Source organism: Microtus ochrogaster, chromosome 7, assembly GCF_000317375.1.
Source record: "Microtus ochrogaster isolate Prairie Vole_2 chromosome 7, MicOch1.0, whole genome shotgun sequence".
NCBI lineage: Eukaryota > Metazoa > Chordata > Mammalia > Rodentia > Cricetidae > Microtus > Microtus ochrogaster.
Genome location: NC_022014.1, coordinates 55,767,998 through 55,791,641, shown reverse-complemented (window position 1 = coordinate 55,791,641; position 23,644 = coordinate 55,767,998). Strand labels below are relative to the sequence as shown.

The 23,644-nt window shown below is 46.3% G+C and overlaps 1 protein-coding gene across 1 annotated transcript in view; it reads left to right on the top strand.

The window, feature by feature from the left end:
• The window catches only part of Dock2 (dedicator of cytokinesis 2), a 413,920-nt gene that overhangs the window by 366,562 nt on the left and 23,714 nt on the right, over positions 1 to 23,644 (top strand). The window contains exons 35-41 of the mRNA XM_005350387.3: positions 3,210 to 3,366; positions 5,033 to 5,073; positions 9,319 to 9,409; positions 10,247 to 10,366; positions 14,102 to 14,191; positions 15,959 to 16,063; positions 18,194 to 18,335. Coding sequence (XP_005350444.1) covers positions 3,210 to 3,366; positions 5,033 to 5,073; positions 9,319 to 9,409; positions 10,247 to 10,366; positions 14,102 to 14,191; positions 15,959 to 16,063; positions 18,194 to 18,335 — 746 coding nt within the window. The remainder of the gene's footprint in view (positions 1 to 3,209; positions 3,367 to 5,032; positions 5,074 to 9,318; positions 9,410 to 10,246; positions 10,367 to 14,101; positions 14,192 to 15,958; positions 16,064 to 18,193; positions 18,336 to 23,644) is intronic.

Here is a 23,644-nt window from a genome sequence, read left to right as displayed (position 1 = left end):
CACCCACACACACGCACACACGCACACACATGCACACACACACACACACACACACACACACACACACACACACACATGCACACATACACCCGTTTGCTCTGGCTATTACTATTTCTTTAAGTGGAAGGAGCTCCATGGCAGGCTTCAGACTACCAGCAGGGTCCGCAAAAGCCTTTCTGAGTGATTCTTTATCAAAAGAGTCCTTGGCAGTCAGGGAAATTGAAGGCAGCTCATTATTTTCCTCCTGAGATGGAGGTGTGAATGATTTTCATACAAAATGTGTCAGGGCCTCCTCAGATTGGCCAAGGACCCTGGACCCTGCTCCTTCTTCTGTCCTCCCTGAGACTCAGTTTCTCCACCTGTAAATTAGAGGTAAATATAGCCCGCCCCTTACATGTTTTGCCGGGAGGGGGGTTCTGCAGCGTGCTTCTCATGCTTGCTTTTCTTTCTTGACTTCTTTTGGTTTTATTATTAGCGTGGTTACCGATGTCCAGTGGATAACGCTGTGGATAAAGCTGCTGTTGTTACTAGCGCCCAAGTGGAAAGTGATGTAGTCCTTGGAAGCCCTGGGGCTGTTCATTTTTCTCCAGTGTGGTCACCTCAGTTCCTGTGGCCCTTCCTTCTAGTCTATTGTCAGGGGCCTGAGCTGGTTTAGAACCTCTCCCGACAGATCCAGTCTTCCGGTACAGCTTAGAAGTTAGATGTTACGTTCGTGACAAGAACGGGGCTTCCTGTCCAGTGCCAGCTATAGCTTTGAATCAAGGCACAAAGCTCAGACATGGAGAGAGGCTGAATCCTAGTCCTCCTTTGTACAGTACACAAGTACTACAGGCTTAGAGTCCACAGTCCTCCCTGCCCTCGGAGACCTCCTTTTACACTGGATAGAATGTGTCTCCTCCCTCTAGAGGCCTTCTATGCTAACTGCCTGTTTTAGTTCCCAAGGCCTTGATCTGCAAACCCACAGTTTGTAGAACAATACAGGTTGGTTGAGTGGTTAGATGGAATAGTGATATCTAACCACTGAGCACACCGATCCCCTACAGTGTGAGCAGCCTTCCTGCCTCACCCCCCAAAAACCAAAGACACTCAAGATACATTTTTTAAACCCTTGGATCTACAGAATGGCCCAAGACCCAACAGCATTGGAAATTAGGTAGCAGGGTCTCATACCCCAACCCAGAGTTCTGAGTCAGACTCAGGTAGAAGAGGGTTCGGATGTTGTCCTTCCAGACTGGAGTGTGCAAAGATGATTCTAGAAGTGGCCCCCAATGCTGGCTAAACACTAGAGTGTCTTGGAGAGCCAAAGAACAAAACATTGCTGCCTAGGCCTTCAGAGGTTCCAAAGATTTGACTTCAGCTGGGCAGGGCTTTGTGAAATTTCCCCCTAGATATTCTAGCATGGTGCAGGGCTGAGAACTCTCGCTCCATGACCTTTGCCTGGAATCCCACACCAAATGCTGGACGGAGCCTGACTGAGTTGTCACCAGGGTGGAGAGCAGGGCTGGAAGTGGCTCTCTGAGAAGTAGGTACAGCTGCAGCTGAACCAGACAGCTGTAAATCCCGGGCTGTTTGCATTGCTGGTTGAGAGCCGGGAACAAGTGCTTTGCTCAGGAGAAGATGGATGAGCCTGATCCTAGCTGCAGTTGGAGATGTTACCTCTTTGCAGTGTGGCATGGTTTCTGGAATGAAATGACCCTCTGAAGTACTTGTTTTGTTTTATATTTTTGTATGTTTGTTTGTTTTTATTTTTCCTTTCTCCTGGGATCTCTTGGGAACTTGCACTGGCCAGAGGAAAATGACTATAAACAAACCTGGCAGACACCCGAGAACAGACCGCAGTGTCTGTGGGGAAATCTCTTCCTAAACCCAACAGTGATTGGCTTTATTCCTAAGGCCACCACCTAAACTTCCAGCTGTCCTTTGAGCCTTCCTCTGTCTCAATTTCCTCTTCTGTAACAGGGGAGGAAGAATTTCTAGTTGTTGAAATTCCCGTGAGACTTTCTCAAGGGATCGCGGCACATGTGATTAAGAGTAGCTGTCCCTGTCCCAAGCTCAGCTAGTTCATCTGTCACCCCAACTTGCAGGGCACAGTACTCTGCAGACTTGCTGTCACTCTCTACACCACACCATGCCTAGGACAGCATTTAGCAGCTGATAAGTGCTTTAGGGATGGCACAGGTAAACATTTTATATTGATTTTGTGAAGATTTTTTTTCCCAGCCAACACTCCTATACTTAAGTAGAAAACAAAACATTTCCCTGTTTTTACCTAGGTCCCTGACCAGAAGGGACCACAACTCAGTGGCTGGTAGGTTCACACACATAGTATTGGATGATTGAGACAGGGATGCTAGAGCCAGGCTATTGATATTTACCAACTGTGTGATGTTGAGCAGGTTAGGTACCTTGCCATCCCTTGGTATCCCTGTGCATAAGTGTCCGGTGTCATTAGATCATGACCACGCATCAGAGGAGCTCATCTTTTTATGGTGCTAAGAGCAGCACTGGGGACATGATCACTTCTGAAACAATTAAATACATAGAAATAAACTTGTTTGGATAATTACACATCTCATTTAGCCATGTATTTTATAGAGCTTTTTATGTCAATACCGATTTATTTCCTAATAGTTTTTAATGACTTAATAGAACCATGTTGTATGAAAACACCTCAGTTTACTTAACCATTTTCTGGTGATGGACACTTCTGATAGCTCCAGCTGTTTCACTCTCTGATACACTTTCAAAACCCTATAAATATATTCTGGCATAGTTCTGGAAATATTTCTGTAGTACAGACAGACTCCTAAAGGGCAGACCCCATGAAGTAGAGTTGTTGAATCAGAAGATATACACATATAAAGTGTTCCTAGAAATTCTTGTTGTGAAATCACTACCCAAGATAGTAACCCTGCCATACTCCTAGTGTGAATTCACTACCCAAGATAGTCACCCTGCCATTCCCCTAGTGTGGGTGTAAATGTAACTATCCACACCCACATACAACTGGTTGCATAAGAATTTATTTTTATTTTTTCCTATTCTTATCGTAAAGGAATATTTGTTGTGCTGTATGCATGGATTAGTTTTTGGGGTGAAGAAACTATGCCAACCTTGAGCTTGAGTTCATTGGCCACTTGTGCAGTGTTGCATTCGATGACAACCACACAGTTTGTGAGTGTGCGCTCAGCACCCCTCTGTCCCCACAGCCTAATGGAGTGCACCGCAGAGCACCCGACCATTGCCAAGTCGGTGGAGAACTTTGTGAGCTTGGTCAAAGGGCTGCTGGAGAAGCTGCTGGATTACCGGGGAGTGATGACAGATGAGAGCAAAGACAACCGCATGAGCTGCACAGTGAACCTGCTGGTGAGTGTCTGCCAGGTCCCCTTGGACCAAGCTGGATCCATCTCCTACTGCTGGCTAAGCTTGGGTCTCACTTCTGCTCCTGGAAGAGAAGCGGGGCTAACTGCTGTGGAACCCAGACAAAGGCAGTTAAGATCCCAGCTCAGCATCTGTGCTCTGTGGCTTGAGGCTTTCTGTGCCTTAGTTTCATTATACTTGAAGCGGAAGGTACACAGATCTCCTTTAAGGACCTCTTCTATCCCACAGAAGGAAGATAGCATTACAGCTAGGGCATTTTACGTGTGCCACCTGCCACTCCTGAAGCTCTGAAAACACAAACCCAGCCCCTCCAGCTCCGTTGGGTGGCCCCTCCCTATCCGATGTGGGCTCTTTTGTAACAGCTTAGATATTGCCATTGATTTTTCAGAATGCCAAAGGGACTTTTAAAAGTCCTGACTACAGCAGAAAGGAATTCAATGCTAATAACTCCGCCAGGCTCGATTTACATAAAGAGCGGAGGAGAAGGGGTTTTCCAGTTTCTCTCTAAGGGAGGTCAGGGGATGGTTGAAGAAACTGGTCATCATCAGCCAAGCCAGGATGTGTGCCTGGGACAGAGACATCCAAAGCAGAACTGCTGCTGTCAGGAGAGGCCATGCAGGTGGATACTGGCTGCACAGCCTGGGACAACCTGGGACAAATCACCTGCTCTTCCCTAGGCCTCAGGAACACATGGATGCTCATATCCCACAAGAGGCTGTTAGGTTGGCTCAAAATCTGTAAGGACTTGTTTTCAATTGTCACAAGACTAGGACCTCCAGTGGCAGAGCCCAGGGCAACTACCATTCTAAACAACCACTAACTAGGAAGACGGCTCAGCAGTTAAGAGCACTTGTTGCTCTTCCAGAAGACCCAAGTTCAGTTCCCAACAACCATGTTAGGCTGTACACAACTGCCTGTAATGTCAGCTCTGTGGGGTCTGACACCCTCTTATGGCTCCTATGGGTCCTGACTCACTTGTGATACACACACACACACACACACACACACACACACACACAGAAGTTAAAACAAATAAACAGTTCCTAAGAACCAGGCTTGGTGGAGTATACCTGTAATTCCAGGAGGCTCACGTGGGAAGATGATGCACTGGAGACCAGCTTGGAGCTACATAGTGAGACCACCTAAAAAAAAACAAAAACAACAAAAGGCAAATTTTAAACAAAAAAAAAATAACATCTAAGCTAGCACTGGGGTATTGTCTCCTGGACACTGTCAAGTTTAAGTGCTTTAGCTATGAAATCGCACAACTCCAGAAGGTTCTGTGCCGTCAGAATTAGGATAGGCTCTCGAGCGTCTGCATTTAAGCCAGGCTGCCCTTTAAAGCAGACCGTCCCAGTCTTGGCAGCCTGCCACTCAGCCCAGCAAATAGCTCGCTGCATCCCCTAATATGTGATGACTGAGACACTTGATCTGTCCCTTTATAGTCAGGGAAGTGACTTGCAAAGCCAAGCCTCCCAATGAGGCTGTTGGGTGCATTCAGCAAAGTGAACTTCTTGCTCCCGCCGGGGGTTCCCAGATGGTAAACAGCCATCTTTTTCTCATCCCCATTATCATATGCTCTTTCTCCACAGCCCTACAAAGTAAAGCACTCAATACTGTCTTTGGTTTTTTTCTCTCTCTCTCCAACTAGAATTTCTACAAAGATAACAACCGGGAGGAGATGTATATAAGGTAAGTTTGTTATCATAAACCTCGGCCTGTGAACCTCTCTGCTCGGTATCCATTGCTGCTCCTGCTGTCTCTGATGCAGTATTTAAACTCGGCTTCTTAGCACCTTCCTCTCAATTTCCCAAGACTTGGTGTCACTGTCTGTTCTATGGCCATCCCCTCAACACGGGATGCTGAGTGCCTGGAGCGCTCAGCCTGCCTGATGTCCTCCTCTATGCATGTTCCTTACCATGTCATGTGAGCTGGGTACTCATCTGCTTCTGCCATGGGACAGCATGGGAAATCCTCCTTAGTTCAGGCACTTGGTGAGCCCTTGGCTAGCTTGCTTTGAAGGGAAGAAACATGCATGGTGAGGTGGCTCTGCAGGTAGAGGTGCTTGCTTCCATGTCCTTGAAGACCCCAGTCCATCCCTGGAACCTACACAGGGGAAACAGAGAACTGGTTCTCTCAGGTTGTGCTACGACCTTCACACATGGACTGTGACACATGCACACCACTCTGCACACATATCCACACACATGTGCTGTGACACATGCACACCATTCTGCACACATATCATACACACATCCACACACATGTGCTGTGACACATGCATACCACTCTGCACACATATCATACACACGTCCACACACATGTGCTGTGACACATGTCCACCATTCTGCACATATCATACACATGTCCACACACGTGCTGTGACACATGTACACTCTTCTACACACATATTATACACATGTCCACACACATAGGCTGTGACACATGTACACCATTCTGCACACATATCATACACATGTCCACACACGTGTGCTGTGACACATGCACACCATTCTGCACACATTTCATATACATGTACACACACAAAGTAGATATGGTAGGAAAAAGATAAATGAACGGAAGGGAAAAAATACCACATGGTGTGATGTTCCTTTCCTTCAAGGCGTTTACTAGATATTTCAGTTTATCATGAGAAGCTTTTCTGGGGACATCAGCCTGAAGCAAAAATACTCCTTTGTCAATTTTCTCAGAACCTCATATTTTTCATGTAAAGAACCTATATTACTATTATTTTTTTTACCCATTATAAAAATAAGACTTTTCTTAAATCAAAACAAAAACTTCATAAAATACAGACAAGCAAAATAAAACATAAAGTAAGTTTCTAAAATACATACATATTTTCAGGCTTTTGTGCTTATACATACAACTAATCCTGTGCACATGCTATTTCTGTATAGAGTTATATTGTTCATAATTTATTCCTTGTTTTTTTTAACCTGACAAGATACGTTTCAGCATCATTTGTAATGAAACCATAAAATTTCCTTTCTAGAACATGCTGTCATTTACATAGCCAATCCTGTATTGTTGAACAGTTCCACAGTTTCCAACATTTTTCTATAATAAATAGCAACAAAGGGTTATTGGCCACCAGCCTCTCTGTTCCTTCCTGTGTGTCCACAGCCCCAGCACGTTCTGTCAAAAGCTGAGTCCCTACGTCTGAACTCACTCTGCTCTTACCACCACAGCTAGGTTCTCATTTTATTTCTTTTAGGTTCTTACTTTAGTCTGGTTGGACTGAGGGGGAAAAAAAAATCACTCCACAGGATTCCCTGAGCTTTGTAACATGTGAAGCTTTGGGGTCTGCAGGGCCAGAACAGCCTTTTTGGGAGTCCTTGTTATGGTTCTTCTCTGTTTAATAAAAAAAAAAAAAAAAAAAGTTCCCTTCTGCTCTGAGGATAAGATGGAAGACTAGGCTACATGCCTTGTACAGACTTTCCTTTCTCCGAATTCTCCCCCCTCTTTTCCACTTCAGAAGAACAGATGGTAAGTCCCAGACCCCCACAGGCTCAGGGATTGGGGCCTGTGTTAATCTAGGAAAGACGCCATATTGCCTACTCCAGGCATTGCAGAGAGGCAATGAATGTTCTGGAAGCCTGCTCTGTTTGGCAGGTATAGTATTTAAACACTTTTAATTGGTTGCCAACATTTATAAATCTAGAGACCTTATAAAAATCAGTAGCTCTTTTTCCTGAAAAGCTCAGAGGGTACAACATTGTACCCTCATTCCATTCTGACAGTTGTCACCTTGTGGGGTGGCGGTGGCCATTTGAGGTGTAGCTGTGGCTGTGTGAGTCTCTGTTCCCCAGGGTACCCCAGTTCAGCATGCAGAGGCATCTGACTCAGTAGCCATGGTGGGCTCATTAAAACATCTTCTTGGGGGCTGAATAGCAGATGGCTAAGCCCTCGAGTTAGCAAAGGAGAGGAAAGAGGGAGTCTTAGTTGGTTCAGGAGTTGCAGTAGCAGGAGGAAGTCTCCTTGGGATACTTTCCTGGAGGGTGTTGAGTCCAGATATCAAGTCCTTCTAATGGGTGGTCAGTCAGGAAGCAATAAGATAGGATTGAGCCATGTATGCAGAATAGGTGTTTCCAAAGTCCAAACTCTATGTGGAGGCCATGTATAATTTCCCTGATGATTGCTATCAGCAGAGCATCGTGGGCTGGGGAAGAGAGTGGAAAGACCATTGCTGTGGGTATAAATATAGCATTTCTCCCTCTTTCTCTCTCCCGTCTGTTCTAACACAGGCCTCAGTTTTTTCATCTTAATATCAAAGCTAGCAGGATGAGTTGAATCTTTCTGTCAAGACCCGCCCCCCCCTCCACTTACCATCTACCCCAGCTCAATTGTCTTGATATAAAACTTTCAGAAAGTACCATATGTTAGTCAGTGTTGCGTCACTGTGGCAGAACCTCTGAGAAAATGAACTTGCAATAAAGTTTTAATTTGACTTTCTGGTTCAGAATCTTTAGTCCATTGTTACTTGGTATCATTGAGTCTGAAATTGCATTTTACTGCCTGCTATAGCAAATGAGGAATCGGGCTGGAGAGATGGCTCAGAGGTTAAGAGCACTGGCTGTTCTCCCAGAGGTCCTGAGTTCAATTCCCAGCAGCCACATGGTGGCTCACAACCATCTGTAATGAGATCTGGTGCCTTCTTCTGTGTGCAGGTTTACATGCAAATAGAACGCTGCAAACATAATAAATAAATCTTTAAAAAGTGATGAAAACCCATTAAGGAAGGAAGGAGGAAGGAAAAAAAAGGAAGGAAGGAAGGAAGAAAGGAAGGAAGGAAGGAAGGAAGGAAGGAAGGAAGGAAGGAAGGAAGGAAGGAAAAGAGAAAGGTCAGGAGGTGGTGGTGCACATCTTTAATCCCAGCACTTAGGAGGCAGAGGCAGGTGGATCTCTGTGAGTTCGAGGCCAGTCTGATCTACAAGAGTTAGTTCCAGGACAGGCTTCAAAGCTACAGAGAAACCCTGTCTCTAAAAAGCAAATAATAATAATAATAATAATATAATAATAATAATAATAATAATAATAATAATAATAATAATAATAAATAAAAAACAAATGAGGAATCAATTATCAACAGTTTATCAGGGCTTCTTTCCTTTGCTCCTGACTCTGTTCTTACTTCCTTCCCACGGGATTCTCCTCGGGGCTCAGCACTGGAATGTCACTTGCAAAGTGACAGGGGGTGGGAATGCCAGTGTGTCCGAAAAGATTCTCTCTGTGGACAGCTCAAGGCTCTCTATCCTTTCCCTTTCTTCTGTTCTTCTCTCTTGTATGCTCTATCAGAGCACTCCAGTGAGAAGACAGGAACATTCCTTCATGACTGTCGTACTCAGGGACTCTTACAGTCACCAAGCCAATACCCAGCTGACACCCCAGCACTTCCTGGTCTTAGCAAGTGCTTCCTGATAAGCCACTTGTATTTCCTTCCTTTACTTCCGCATCATATCACACTGGCCAGACCTTTCTATATTACATTGAATTCTGTCTGAGATATTCCCTAACTTCAGGCTCTTAGAGTTTTTCATCAAATTTTGGAAATCCCTAATGGACCCATGACATGAAGCTATCATGAGGACACGATTATCCAAGGCATTTAAAATACTTATCACAAACCTGGACATCATAGTACACACCTGTAATCCCAGCATGTAGCAGGATGTCATAGGAGGATCATGAGTTTGAAGCCAGCCTGGCCTACATAGTAAGTTCTAGGCTAGCCTGAGCTACATGCTACATTAAATGCCAATGTCCAACACATGCTGGATGCTATCATGACCTGCTGTGTAGAAGGCTGGCTATCTGGGCTGGAGAACTCCCTGTGCAAGAGCCCGTTTGTTTTGTCTCACTCCTTCCTGTCCTTATTAGACATCTAATCACCCCATCTTCCAACTCCCTAAACAGATACCTGTATAAGCTCCGTGATCTTCACCTGGACTGCGACAATTATACAGAGGCTGCCTACACACTTCTGCTTCACACCTGGCTTCTCAAGGTACTGTCCCAGGAAGACAGCCATGCTGAGATCCCCATTGAGTACGCCCAGTAAACTGAAGAGTTTTTAAACAGAATGAAAGAAAGAAGAACAAGAAGGAAAAAAAATGTCAAATGAATTTTCCTTTTGTTGGCGCTCCACCAAGCTCCCAACCTGGCAGCACAATTCTCGGTGCTATTTCTCCTGTACAGGAGAGGTGCTGAGTGACCTTTACTTTCAATAATTGCGATAGTCCCCAGGATGTATGTTTTCAGTATTACACAGTATCTAATCTGTTGCCAAGGATAAGCCATTAGCATGCCCACTGAGCTGCTTTCCGTATCTAGACAATGTTGCTGCAAAAGCAAGAATTCTTTCCTTTGGCCGTGTCTCATTATGGTTTAGAGAAAATTCCTACCAACTCCACACTGTGGAACCACTAGAAAGTCAAAGATGTCCAATTTAGCCCAAATCAGAGTCACTGCACAAATGGAAATTACAGACAGCATCTGTCTGACTGCAGACAGATGGGACCCCAGGGAGGCCCACATAAAGTGTCTACAAAGCTTCATCTTGCTCCTTACCAGAGATGTTCTCATGGCTCATGGTCGCTGGCTCACCCTCTCGGTATTATATCATAAGTGCTGCTGGAGGACAACCTCCAAGATGCTGAGTGAAGACACATATCCATGATGCAGTTCTCCCAACGAAAACCTGAGATTTCAGAGATGAGCTGAGAGAGAGAAAGAAGAGAAAGGACCAAACTTGGAGAGGGTGGTTTCTGCATTTCATCTTGGGAAGACATCTGTCCTTGACTGCCACTTAGCTCTGTTTTGCCTCCCTGTGTTCTCCCTGCAGTGGTCAGATGAACAGTGTGCATCGCAGGTCATGCAGACAGGCCAGCAGCATCCCCAGACACACCGGCAGCTGAAAGAGACACTCTACGAGACCATTATAGGCTACTTTGATAAAGGAAAGGTAATTGGAGCCTGCCCTCCTCACTACATGGGTCATTGGGAGGGGCAGATCTCTCCTGTACTCTGCATTCGGTTCACCCTCAGGTCAAGCCAACTCTCATCTTCTGCAGCTGAAGTCTGTTCACTTCCTTCCATCTTTTTTCCATCTCTGATCAGCTACAAACCTCATTCACGGAGCTACAACAGATCCTAAGCAGCTTCCCCGCTTCCTCTATTGCTCTGACAGAGCATCCACTGTGTAGAAAGCAAAGGGGCCATAAAACATACATGGGGACATGCCATTTATCTGTTCCGCTAGTTTGCTTTTCTGCTTCTGTGATGAACATCTTGCATTTCCAAATCATGCCCACCGTCTATTGAAGTCAGGGCAGGAACTCAAGACAGGAGCCTGGTGGCAGAAACTATGGAGGAACACAGCTTGTTGCCTTGCCCCCTGGCTTATGCTCAGCTAGCTTTCTTATACAGCTCAGTTACCACCTACCTAGGGACAGTGCTGCCCATAGTGGGCTGGGTCTTCCTACATCATTTAGGAGCCAAGACAAGGCCTTCTCAGGTCAGTCTGATGGAGGATAGTATTTAACTGAGTTTCCCTCTTTCCAGATGTCTCTAGGTTGCGCCATGTTGGAAACACAAGCTAACCAAGGCACCCGTGAATAATCATTTCAATGACTCCACCATTATACTTAGAATTAATTACATAACTCTCCCCATGTGGGTCCCTAAACGCCTCTCTCATCCCATCCTTGAGGAGGATGCTTTGTGTTGACCTCTTTCTAACACCTGAACCATTGCACTGGCACAGATTGGAGCATCCCCACACAACTGTCCACTGGGAGGCTGGATCTTTTTCCTCTTCAGGGTTTTAGTTAGATGTCGCAAGAGCATCCCTGATCACCTTCAGCACTCCTGCCCTGAGCCACCCTTCTCATTTCTTCAGAGAAAAGTGTTTGCTTCACCAGGGATTGATGGGGATTACCATCTAGGGCCTCACTTTGAAATACCTAGATTGCAAAGACTTCTACACATCTACTGCTGGATATCTGGTGGCTAAAACAGAACCTTACATGCAGGAGTCAATGATATGCGTTGGGTAAATGGGTAGATTCGTGGGTGACGTTATGCTGTCAGTGATATTTTCATCAAAGATTCTAGCAGGCTTGCCCAAAAAATGGTGCAGACCAGCTGCTACCCAGCCACAATTTCCAACAGACCTTTAGACGTATCCAGCCTGACAGCCACCATCTGCCCTGTAGGCAATACAGCACAGCATAGCACAGCACAGCACAGCACAGCACAGCACAGCACACCACACCAACTTTATGCCTGGGCGTGTCATCCCTCATGTCTATCCACAGTTTCTCTTGGCCCACCTGACGTTCTAGTCCTCCTTCCACCATAGTGAGACACTAACAGCACCTGTTTCCTAGTTGTAAGATGAAAACTAGGTAGAGAGATGTCACTCACGTCAGCATGGTAGCGAGTGTGCAGCAGTGCCATCTTGCTAAGCCCTAATTGCAATCATTGCTGCCTAACTGTGCCACTTTCTCTCTGAAGCCCTCCATAAGCCCTCTGGCTCAGCTGTAGCCCTGCTTCCATGGGACTGGCAAGATCTCTCATCATCTATTGGGATACCTCTGGATGCTTGGTGTAGGTCTGTACTGCCTCCTCAGCTCACTGCCCCTGTCTTGGTCTGCTCTTCCCACCTTTTCCAGAATGATCCAATGAGGTAATGTCTACAGAGGGCTTATAAATTCCTAAGGCTCAGCAGTTGGAAAAGACTGTCCTAGAATTTATGATTCGAAGCCTCTTGGGGGCAGAGACCTTGCCACCTCTTGAACTTCTTGCCCCTCTAGCCATCAAATAAGAGCTTTCTATTTGTTTATTGCTGATTACATCAGTCCCACTGGGAGAGCCCCAAGAGGGGTAAGGTTTAGCTCCAGCTTGGAATCGACTCAGCCACCCTGTACTGAGCAAAGGTGAAAAAAGCACAAGAGCCCTGTGCTCAAATCATTTCTAAAACAGACTGCCAATCAGTATCAGATTTCGCACGTTATCTTTTGGTATTGTACAGTAGCGAGGGTGGGGACAGGAGAACATGATGGTGCCTCAGCTCCCCCTGAAAGCCACTGCCATGGAAGCTTCTAGAATAAAACCTAAACTCGCTAGAACCCTTCAGCTTTCCTTCCCTACAGACGCACACAGTGGCCATCACTCCATGGGTCTATGTTGACATCACCAGATATAGTGCTCCCCAAACCCAACGGTTCCACCCAACTCCTTGTGCCTCACCTCTGATGTTCATAGGAACAGAAACAGTGTCTTCCCCAATTTTTGTACCTGTTCGGTGACCACACAGATGGATGTCCATGCACTGTTCCCAGAACTCAGTCACTGTTCCATAACCAGTGTGTAAAGCCCAGCAAGATCAATGTCAGTCAGAGGCCCTTGAGGACTGGAGGAAATGCTAGGCATCTGACTTCTGCCTGCCCCTCTCTGGCTCTTAGAAATCTCTTAGCACATAGGGACCCCATTGCTTCTTCCTATTTCAATACTGGTGGGAAGTTGGCACTGGTATCCCCTCCCCCCTCATTGTGCCCAACAGTGCCCTGGCCCAGCCAAGATCATTACCCAAGCTTCTTGTTCAGGGTAGAGCCTGCAGACAGGGGTCTCCTGGCACATAAAGCATTTTTATGTTGCTCACTAAGCTGTCTGGGGTTTACTGCCATAGTTCCTCTGTGCCACACTTGGTTTTATTTATTTCTATGCTTGGATGCAGAGAGCACTTTGTTAGGAAGCTCACGATGAATTTTGGCAGCCTCTGCTCTCTCCTTCCCTGCCTCCCCCAGCTTCTCCATTTAGGGGCACTTTCTGTTTTCAGCCCAGTGTGGAATGGGGATGGGGATCCTCAGAGACTGTCAAACTCCCAGCCAGCCCTGCCTTTCCCCCACGCCTGGCTGCAGAGCATACGGATGCCTCTGCAGTCCAGGATGGGGGATGATCTTGGCTTCTGGATTAAAACAGAGCGGCACGAAAGTGTGTGGACTTCTTTGTGTCCATGTTTTCAGTTTATGTTAAAGGCAGAGAAGACCCACTTTAAACTTTCAATGATGTTTTCATGCTCTAGTACATTCCTACCTCCACCTCTACCCTGTTCCCTACAATCACCTCACCACGTTAAGATGCAGCATTGACTGGCAGAGGAGAAGATCAGAGACTGAACATTGGAACCCAGCTCCATCCCCAGAAATGCTCTGACCTCAGTCCATTTGTTTACTTTACTGGGAATCATTCCTCTCTAGCAGAGGGGTTCTGGTGCCTCCCCTGCCTAACCCGCACCCTGTGGAAGTGGGGGACTCAGGGAGTGATAAGTCTCCAAGCACTTACAAAGTAGCAAATGGAGCTGTGCCCAATGAGGCCGGCCTCCAAGCCCACTCCTGGTTGGGCAGATGAACCTCCATTTCTCATCTGGAATATGAGAATGCTGTTAGTGACCTCTCTCCAGGTGCTTAGAAAGAACCAGAGAGCATTGAAACAGCCTGCTCCATTATTCTTTGAAGGAGCAGGAGGAGAAGCCAGGGAAAGGTTATACTACCACCAAGTCCCAGGCTCACTCTGCATCAGCTCTAGGGCTGGGTAAGAAGATGTCTGCGGTACAACTCTAGTGGGCCACAGCTAGGCTCAAGTCTCTGGAAAAGCTGAGACACCGCTAACCTTTTTCTCCGTGATGCCCCTGCAGATGTGGGAAGAGGCTATCAGTCTGTGCAAGGAACTGGCAGAACAGTATGAGATGGAGATCTTTGACTACGAGCTGCTCAGCCAGAACCTGGTAAGGCTTCCCTTGCAAGCTACCTGCCCAGAGGCCTGTGCACAGGGATCACTCATTTCAGACAGGCAGAGAAAAGAGAGTCCTGTGGCTTAGGGAAACAGAAGGACGGAGAAGGACGGAGAAGGACCTGAGTGAGGCCAGGGTGACCATCACCCTTCCATTGTTAGATGGAGCTGCAGCTGCCACAGCTGTTGCACGCCCAATAAATGTTCTGTTACATTTGCAGTAAAAGCTCCACAAATCACCAAACCAATTAAATAAAAGCACAACTTTGTGCTTTTTGGTGAACAGATAAATCACATTAACACGCTCCCCATCTGCCTGGTCCCATTAGCATGTCGATGTTCGGGATGTGGTAGGGGGGGGGAATAAGAAGTAAAGGGACCAATCTCCCCCACCTGCACTGCAGAGGCTAGGAATTAGCAGGGAGTTGGCCTCGCCAGGGGAAATGCAGAGCTTTGCCGGTTGCTCCTTCATCCCTCACACCCCTTCCAACCCCCACAATTCCTGGTTTCCCGGGTGCCAGGCTCCCAGGCACCCTTCTCCACCCATATAGGCCAATGTAGATGTTTCCAGGAGAATGGTAACATGAGAGCCAGAATATTGACAGTATCACTACCAGCTAGGGTGGGGGATGGAGGGATAGAGTGATAATCACGTTATAATCTGCTGAGCTCTTTGCTGCTTGTAAGATATGACTCAGATACAAACGTGTGCCTGCGTCAGTGGACACTTAGTGGCAATATCCCATGAGTATATAGATGTTTGCAGATACAGAGGTGTGCAGAGTTTATACACAGACATCTACTAATGTACATTAACATCCCTGCATGAAGCACATACCACACAGGCACCATGTATGTAGTGTCATATTCTGTCAAGTATGGTGTTGTAGGAAACTGCTGGTTGGTTCCTAGCTGCTCAGCCCCGAAATAATCACACAGAAACTATATTATTTAAATCACTGCTTGACCCATTAGCTCTAGTTTCTTATTTGCTAACTATTACATCTTAATTTAACCCATCTCCATTAATCTGTGCATCACCACAAGGTAGTGGCCTACCAGCAAAGTTTTAGCATGTCTGTCTCTGGCAGCAGCTCCACGGCTTCTCCCTGACTCCTCCTTCTTTCTCCCAGCATTCAGTTTAGTTTTCCCCACCTACCTCTATTCCCTGGGCAGGCCCAAGACAGGTTCTTTATTAACCAATGGTATCCACAGCATACAGAGGGGAATCCCCCATCAGTACGGAGTGAGCTGCAAACCGCTTTCAAGGATATTAGCATCTGAAAAGCACACACCTCTTGGCGTGGACCAAGTATGAGGTGTGCACACACAGGAAGATGTCTCTATCTATAGACATTTGGACATCCATGCTCTCTCACAAATGCCTGTCACTGCCACAAGTTCACAGAGAAAGGAGTACAGTGAGGGCAGCAGGACCACAGCTGCTCACTGGGGTCAAATCCACATGGACCAGCACCTAGTTCCTTAGTTAAAGCACTGGAGATGCTCACGAGAGTGACATGAGTATGAGATAGGTAAATGCACTCCTGCATGTGGGACATCTAACACAGTAGGCATGGGCTCTAAGCATGGCTCTATCCACAGTAATACAGGCATAACCACACACGTGCCATTATCTACAGCTGGTATATTGGTTCTGGGGTGAGGATAATGTCATAACTTTGGACTCTTTTTCAATCGAAAGTACCTTTGATACACATCTGTGTTGTCTTGATATATAATTCATGTTTTCTTCTTTCAGATCCAGCAGGCCAAATTCTATGAAAACATCATGAAAATCCTTAGACCCAAACCAGACTACTTTGCTGTCGGATACTACGGCCAGGGATTCCCCACCTTCCTGAGGGTGGGTTTGCCAATGACTCAGGCTGGGGTCTGGGAACCTTGGGATCATAGCTATCTGTTTGTTCTTGGAAGCTCACAGCTCAGGAGCTGAGCTCTGCTCTGTCCAAGGATTACCACTGTCCCCAGTAGAACCCTCAAGTTTGTCTTTAGTGGTAGTGATAGGTTTCTTACGCCATAAATTGAGCTGCTTGGGAGGAGTAGTGAGGACCACATTTCGGGAATGAGGTGGTCAAGGGAAGCCCAGGCAGGATCTACTACCAAGGAAAGACAGGGCAGTAGCTCCCATTCTGCTGGGTCATGGGACCCCTTGCTCTCTTAATATTTTTTGAAGATACAAGGTACTTCTTTATTTGTGAATGATTTCTACAAATTACCATATGAAAAAACAAAAACTAAGAAAAATTGGAAATGTCCGGTAACTTACTTAAAAATAACAACAAACCCATGCCAGGATCACATGTTAGCATAAATTATAAATGATAGCTACATTTTTCCAACTTAAAAAGTCAGCGAGGAACATGTGTGATCCCGAGACTCAGGAGACAGAGGCAGGAGGATAGAGCAACCTGGTCTAGATAGAACATTGCAGGCTGTGCTGGGCTATGTAGAGAGACCCTGTCTCAAGCGAATAAACAGAGATAGCAGAGCAGACTTCAATTATATCTCGGCATACACCTCTAAAGTCTAACCTGACTGCAAAGGGCTCTGTTCCCATGGCTGTGTGGATCTGTTATCATGGCATGGTCCTATGGCTCAACAGAAACCTATCAGCATCCTGCTCAGCAGCAGGATCAAACGTGGATGAGAAAGATAAACGACACCCTTAGTATCATCATGGAAGCAATTTTGATCCTGTGGCCCCTGAAAGGATTATAGAGACCTGCAGGGTCCCTGTAGCATCATTTCTGACCAGTGTCTCAGTGGCAGCCTTTTGCAGGTAGCGGGTAGGATTTTGTCATCCATGGGATTGTTTCTATGTGAACCTGTGCTGTAATTCTGGGTCAGGGAGATGTCAGAAAAATAGCAGATCTGACCTCTGACCTGACCTCACTTGGTTTACAGCATAGTCTAGGCACTAAGGCTCTCGCTGTCACCAGTCAACATGGATGCCATAGTGGACTTACAGATGAAACTACCATGAACAACAGTGAGATGGGCAGGGAGAGTCTCCTGGATGAAACAGTGTAGCTGCCCAGCCCTGTTTGTACATCAGACTCTCTGGAGAACTTGTTAGGAATGTGTACTCCTGGAGCGATTCTCAGAGACTTTAGCAGGTCTAGAGCGATAACCGGGAATCTGAACTTTGAAAGATGCCCAGGTATCTTTGGCACCCAGATAGCTTGGTGCACATATAGGTAAGTGACAGGCTTAGGTTTGGACAGAAGAACTTAGTTGCCATTAGGCGTATCAAAGATGGCAAAGCCATGGTCTGGAACAGGTTTTCCTACCTCATTATCTATATATATGAACCTTTTAAATGTTTGCTGTGGAGGTTTCCCTGTGTATTGTGGGCTGCTTAGGAACATCCCTTGCCTCTTCCCTTCACTGCCAGGAGCATCGTCACCCTTAGTTATCACAACCAAAAGATAGTTAGGACAACCAAACGATGGTTTCAGGAATTGCCAGTGTTCCCTAGGTGACCCAACTTACCCATTGACAGCTTCTGTTCTAGAGGAGACTGGTGTGGTTCATAGGTAAAGAGAGTACCTGCATAGGTGCAAGGTTAGGAGCCAGGAAATGAAGGGCCTGGATAGTGGTCCTTTTCATCCCATAGTCCCAGCCTTCAAGGGCCATTGAAAGGAATCGGGCAATTTTACAACCATGTAAATAAAGAGGGCGTGACATGGTGAATGGTCCCAGGAGCTGTTTGTAGATTGCCCTAAACAAGATCTTTAGCATCCATGATCTCCCTGCCCTTCAGAACTAGGCCTGTTAAAGCAGTGGCCCACCCTGCTTTCACAGATGAGAAGCTGAAAGGAGAAAGATATACCTGAAGCTGTCCCTTTCCACCAGGCCCAGGCTCGTTTCAAAAGCCTCTCAGCAATGCCTGAGTAATATGTCTTGCAAGCCCAGACCCTGTCTTGCACACCCAGGCCCTGACATCTCTGACAGATGTGTCCCTTCTCTGCAGAACAAAGTGTTCATCTACCGAGGGAAGGAGTATGAACGACGAGAGGACTTCCAGATGCAGCTTTTGAGCCAGTTCCCCAATGCAGAGAAGATGAACACCACCTCTGCCCCAGGAGATGATGTGAAGAATGCCCCAGGCCAGTGTATCCTTGGAGGACGTCCCAGACAGAGGGCTGGACTTAGCTTTAAATGAAAGCTAGCTCAGAGCTCAGAGCTGACACCAGAATCACCGGCTGCTGCTGGGTCTCCAAGGGGGATCCAGAGGTTCATTTCAATACAGCTGCTCCTCTGTAGCCCTGGGGTCTGCATGCATGGATTCAGCTAACTGCAGCCTGGATGGTTTGGAGGCAGATGAGAAGGGTCATTATTCTGTATTAAGTATGGCAACTACCTATTCAGAATTTGCCTTCTTAGGCATCGTAGGCCATTTTGAGATTGCCTAATATGTATTGGAAGATATGTCAATGTAGTACACATTTTATTGTAAGTGGCATCTCAGGGCTCACAGAAGGATGCATCCAAAACACAACACCCATGGGTGAACTCAACCCTTCTTCCCTCATTCCTTTGTTGTCATCACGAGAATCCTCTCTTATGCCTTTGCTCTGCATTGGCTTGGTGCAGGGTTTTACACCCAAAAGAGTCTGCCTTCAGGAGTAGTGCTACAGTGCTGTAAGAGATCCAGACATCTAATTGCACTAGTAGCTATTTATTATAAAATTGTGACCCATGTCAAGAGGAAGGCATGCAGGGTGCTGTGGCTAAGAGTCCAGGGTTTCTTTGATGACCTAAATTTGTATAAGCACCAAAATCTTAGTGTTAGCTGGGGAGATAGCCCAGACAAGGGGGAGGGTGCTGTGTGTAGAAGCCTTTCCCAAAAACTAAAAAGATTTTAGTTTGCCAGTAGGATATAAACAACCCCCGTCTCCAGCCAGGGTTCAAAACTGCCCCTGACTCCCAGATCATTCTCACTCCCAGAACTGCCCTCTAGTTTGTTTGTTTGTTTGTTTGTTTGTTTGTTTGTTTTTTTATCTCTCTGCCACTCCATTCTGTTTCTTCAATAGGACTGTTTGTTCTTACTCTGGTCCTTCCCTCACTTCTGATCCCTCTGTTTAGAATGCTGTTCCCTCAGCTCCCGGCTCGACTGGTTTTCACTCACCTAATTTGTTATGTCATCTCCAGGAAGAGCCTTCCCTTGGCATCTTATCTAATGGGGTCTTTGCCAGGCTCACATGACCCTGTGACCTCAAGCCATCATTGTTTGATTTTGTCATTGTTTTCTTTTGCCCCTCGTTTGCTGTTTTGTTTGATTTTGAAAGATACAGGAACACAAAGGGGATGTCAGGTCCCTGAGAAAAGATCTCTGTGTTGCCTGTTGTCCACGCCACCACCCTCCCCCCACCACAGTTCTTGGCACAAAGCCCACTCTAGGAAAGCATTCATTGCTTAACAGAAAGAAAAGACAAGGAGATAGAAATAAAAAGGAGGGAAGGATGCAGGTGAGGGAGGAAGGAAGGAGCAGAGGGGACCAGCTTACCTGGAATACAGAGAGCGGCATGAAAGGATAGGAATTGAAGTTTGGGAGGGGGACACTGTGTCATAGCCGAGCAGTCATGGAGCAAGCTTGGTGTCTACAGGGACTATGTGCTGTCACTAGCAGGAGGTAGGATTGTGGAGGCAGAGGTCACAAATGCCAGGATAGGGCCGGCCCTGAAGCCCGGAAGCCCATTACCACAGTTGATACCCCAGCTGCACACCCTATAGCACAGATAAAGTTACAGCTTTTGAAGTGGGGTATCAGGCTGCATGGCTGCTCTGCCCAGTCTGCTGAAAACCTTAATCCAAATATTTTTCCCTTGGGTGATAAATATTCATCTGTGACCTTTTCATTATGCCCGCCTGCCCTTCTTGCCTGCTTTCCACAGCCATTTGTAGGAGAGGTGCAACTGGTGGCTGCTGGTTGGCACCACAAACCAGTTTGGTTACACCCAAGTCCTGGGTTATTGCTAAGGCCCCAGTTGTGGGCATCCAGGTACTGAACAGCTGTATGGCCTTTTGATGTGTCACAGAGGAGCGGGCATGTGTGCTTATTCATGGCATCATATTTAGAGCCCAGGGCCTGGTTCAGTACCAGGAACAAGGTTGTAAATCAAAGAGAAAGTGCTGGTGTTTGCTAGATCTCTTTAGGAGACTGAATACTTCATGAACATTGTTTCCTTCAACCCCATAAAGTGCTCTAGGAATGGTATTAAATTTTCATATTTCCTTGAGAGGAATACATGAGGCAGAGATGAAGCAGTTTGCTTAGGGTCATGGAGGTAGTTAGAGAAGGAGCCAGTGGTTTTATTTATTTATTTATTTATTTATTTATTTATTTATTTTGGTTTTTCGAGACAGGGTTTCTCTGTGGTTTTGGAGCCTGTCCTGGAACTAGCTCTTGTAGGCCAGGCTGGTCTCGAACAAGTCAGTGGTTTTAAATGCCAAGTTCTGTCTGCCTAAAACCTGTTCACAATCACACCATCATTTCTTTTGTTTGGTTGGTTTTGGGTTTTGTTTTTGTTGTTGTTTTGTTCTGTTTTAGCTTTTTTTTATTGGTGCTGTTGTTTTTTGTTTTTGGTTTTTTTTTTTTTCCCAAGACAGGGTTTCTCTGTATAGTGCTGGCTGTCCTAGAACTATCTCTGTAGACCAGGCTGGCCTCAAACTCAAAGAGATCTGCCTGCCTCTGCTTCCTCAGTGCCATGATTAAAGACGTGAGCCACCACTACCTGCCCATCATTTGTTTTTTAAAGACTGGGATCAGCATACTATTAACCTGTGTGGCGGTATTTTGTCTGTGCTTTAACAAAATTTAAAGATCAGAATGCAGAGCTAGCCACACTAGTTAGCCATAGAAGCCAGGCAGTGATGGCACACACCTTTTTTTAATCCCAGACTCTGGAGACAGAGGCAGGTGGATCTCTGTGAGTTCAAGGTCACCCTGGGCTGCACAAGATTGAATCAGTCTAAGAGAGAATCAGAGGCAAGCAGTGGTGGCTCGCACCTTTAATCCCAGCACTAGTGAAGTAGAAGCAGGAAGGGATGTAGCTGGGCAGAGAGAGGAAAAGGATGGGAGGAGACCACACTCAGGATTCAGTCTGAGGTTTCCTAGAGACAGGGTCTTGCCCCCTCCAGTCTGAGGATTCAATAGACGTAAAAAATCTCTCGAGTGACTGGCTCCTTTACTTCTCTGACCTTTCAGCATTTAGCCCACTATCTGACTCCAAGTTTTTATTATTAAGATCAATTAGAACCCGTGCAATAAACTGTTTTCCATAAACTTAACATTTTGGGCTTCTTCTCCCCTTTGCCACATCATAAGCCTTGGAGATGAGTCTATTGTTCTCTGTATTTTATTACTAGGGAAAATGAGGCTCAGAAAGCAAACAACTCACACGAAGCTGGGGTGAGAAAGCAGTGGAACTAGGATTTGAACTCAGGCCTGCTGCTTGCCGTAACCTTGAACAGTTCATTTTATCTTCTTACCTTCTGGTGTTAAAGATCAACAGGCAGTTTGGAGAAGCAGCAGGCCTTGTCTTCTCTAGGGTGTTCAGATAGTGGAAGGCACGTAGAAGAAAAGGTCAAGCAGAAGTCTATTGTTGCAACCAATCCGTGCACCAGGCCTGGAGAGTCTCGCTAAATAGTCTGAGGGTACCAGTGTCATAGGCTTCCCAAGGACAGGTTTGGAGTTTCTTTTTGGATGAGCGCCATCAGCTCAGATCAATATACAAGGCCTAGAATTGTCCCTAACAGAAGTGCTGGCAAGCCTTTCTGTAAAGGTTAGCCTTGGGTGCCTGTGCCCTGTAACAGCTCCTTAGCTGCTGCCCAATATGTGAGCAATCACCGGTCGCATGTAGCTAGTGAGCAAGGCCATGTCCCCACAGAGGTTTACATGCAGGCCCTGACATATTGAATGGTGTATCATTTTCACACGTGTTTCATTTGTGTTGTTATGCTTGGCTGGGAAACGGGCAATGAGATGGCTCGGGCTCACCACAGTCTGCCAGCCCTGTCCTCAGCTCAGAGACTCACTCCAGAGGGAGTGATCTCCCAACTCAGGCTGTCCGATGGTAATGTTAGGGTTCTCCTGAAGTTTGCAGGTATGTTTCCGGTGAGACCCGTGCAATGTGTTCTATTGTTTTCCCTTTGGGGGATCCTCATTCCATATGGATATACTTTTCAGGGTGGTACCCTTCAAACCTCAATGTGCTAGCACAGAGAACTCACCAAAGAGAGGCGTGTAGTCAAAGGGCAGGGGATCCATGGGGGAAAATGACCCTGGATGGGCAGTTTGTCCTCGTGGATGGAGACAATTACTTTCCAGCAAGATGCCAGGCTGAAGGGAGACTTTTGAAGTTGTGGTGGTCTTTGGGAAGAAGAGAGGGGGGGATGACTTGAATGCATAAGGAGAGAAATGGGGGAAGAAAAAATGTAGGGAAAGATCAATGATAGAACCAGTGGCTGTTGGCTTTTTTTCACTTAGCTTGTCTGTCAGATGACCAGCTTAACATGAGTAAAGATGGGGCTAGAATAGGAGAGGTAAAGAGCCAGCCAATACTCCTGGCCAGCCTGCATCCTGTGCCGGTGGCAGGTATCACTAATCCATCACAGAACTCCTTCCAGCTGTTCCTTATTTTCTGCTATAGGTTGTCCCTTTGGGGCTGTCAAGAGTTGGAGGACAAAATGATATGCTTGCATGTTCTAGATAAGAATGTCCTTCGATTTTATAGTGCATGTGCATTACATCAGGAGCTTTGAAAATGCAAAGCCTGACTCAGAAGTACTCAGGGAACACTGGAGTCCCACCATGTCTAATGAGGTCTCAGATGAAGACTTTTTTAGCAACATAATTTAGAGGATAGACTGGTCTTATTCTCATGAGCACACAGCTCCCCAAGATTATCCAGGGAGCTGGAATTCTGGCATTAATGCCCCCAATGTCGTTTGTGTCCTTGCTTTCTGTGACCACAATGATGGATCTAAAATGGATTACATCTAAAGAATTCTAAGTTAAGTGGATCTAAAATAGACTATGTCTAAAGAATTCTAAGTTAAGAACCCTAACTTATGTCCCCACAGGCCAGAAGAGGTCTTATTACAGATGGTTGTGAGCCACCATGTGGTTGCTGGGAATTGAACTCAGGATCTCTGGAAGAGCAGCCTGTGCTCTTCACCTCTGAGCTATGCCAGATGGTAGTGGTGCACACCTTTAATCCCAGCACTGGGGAGGCAGAGGCAAGCAGATCTCTGTAAGTTCAAGGCCAGCCTGGTCTACAAGAGCTAGTTCCAGGACAGGTTCTATAGCTACAGAGAAACCCTGTCTAGAAAAACCAAAAAAGAAAGGAAGGAAGGAAGGAAGGAAGGAAGGGAGGGAGGGAGGGAGGGAGGGAGAGAGAGAGAGAGAGAGAGAGAGAGA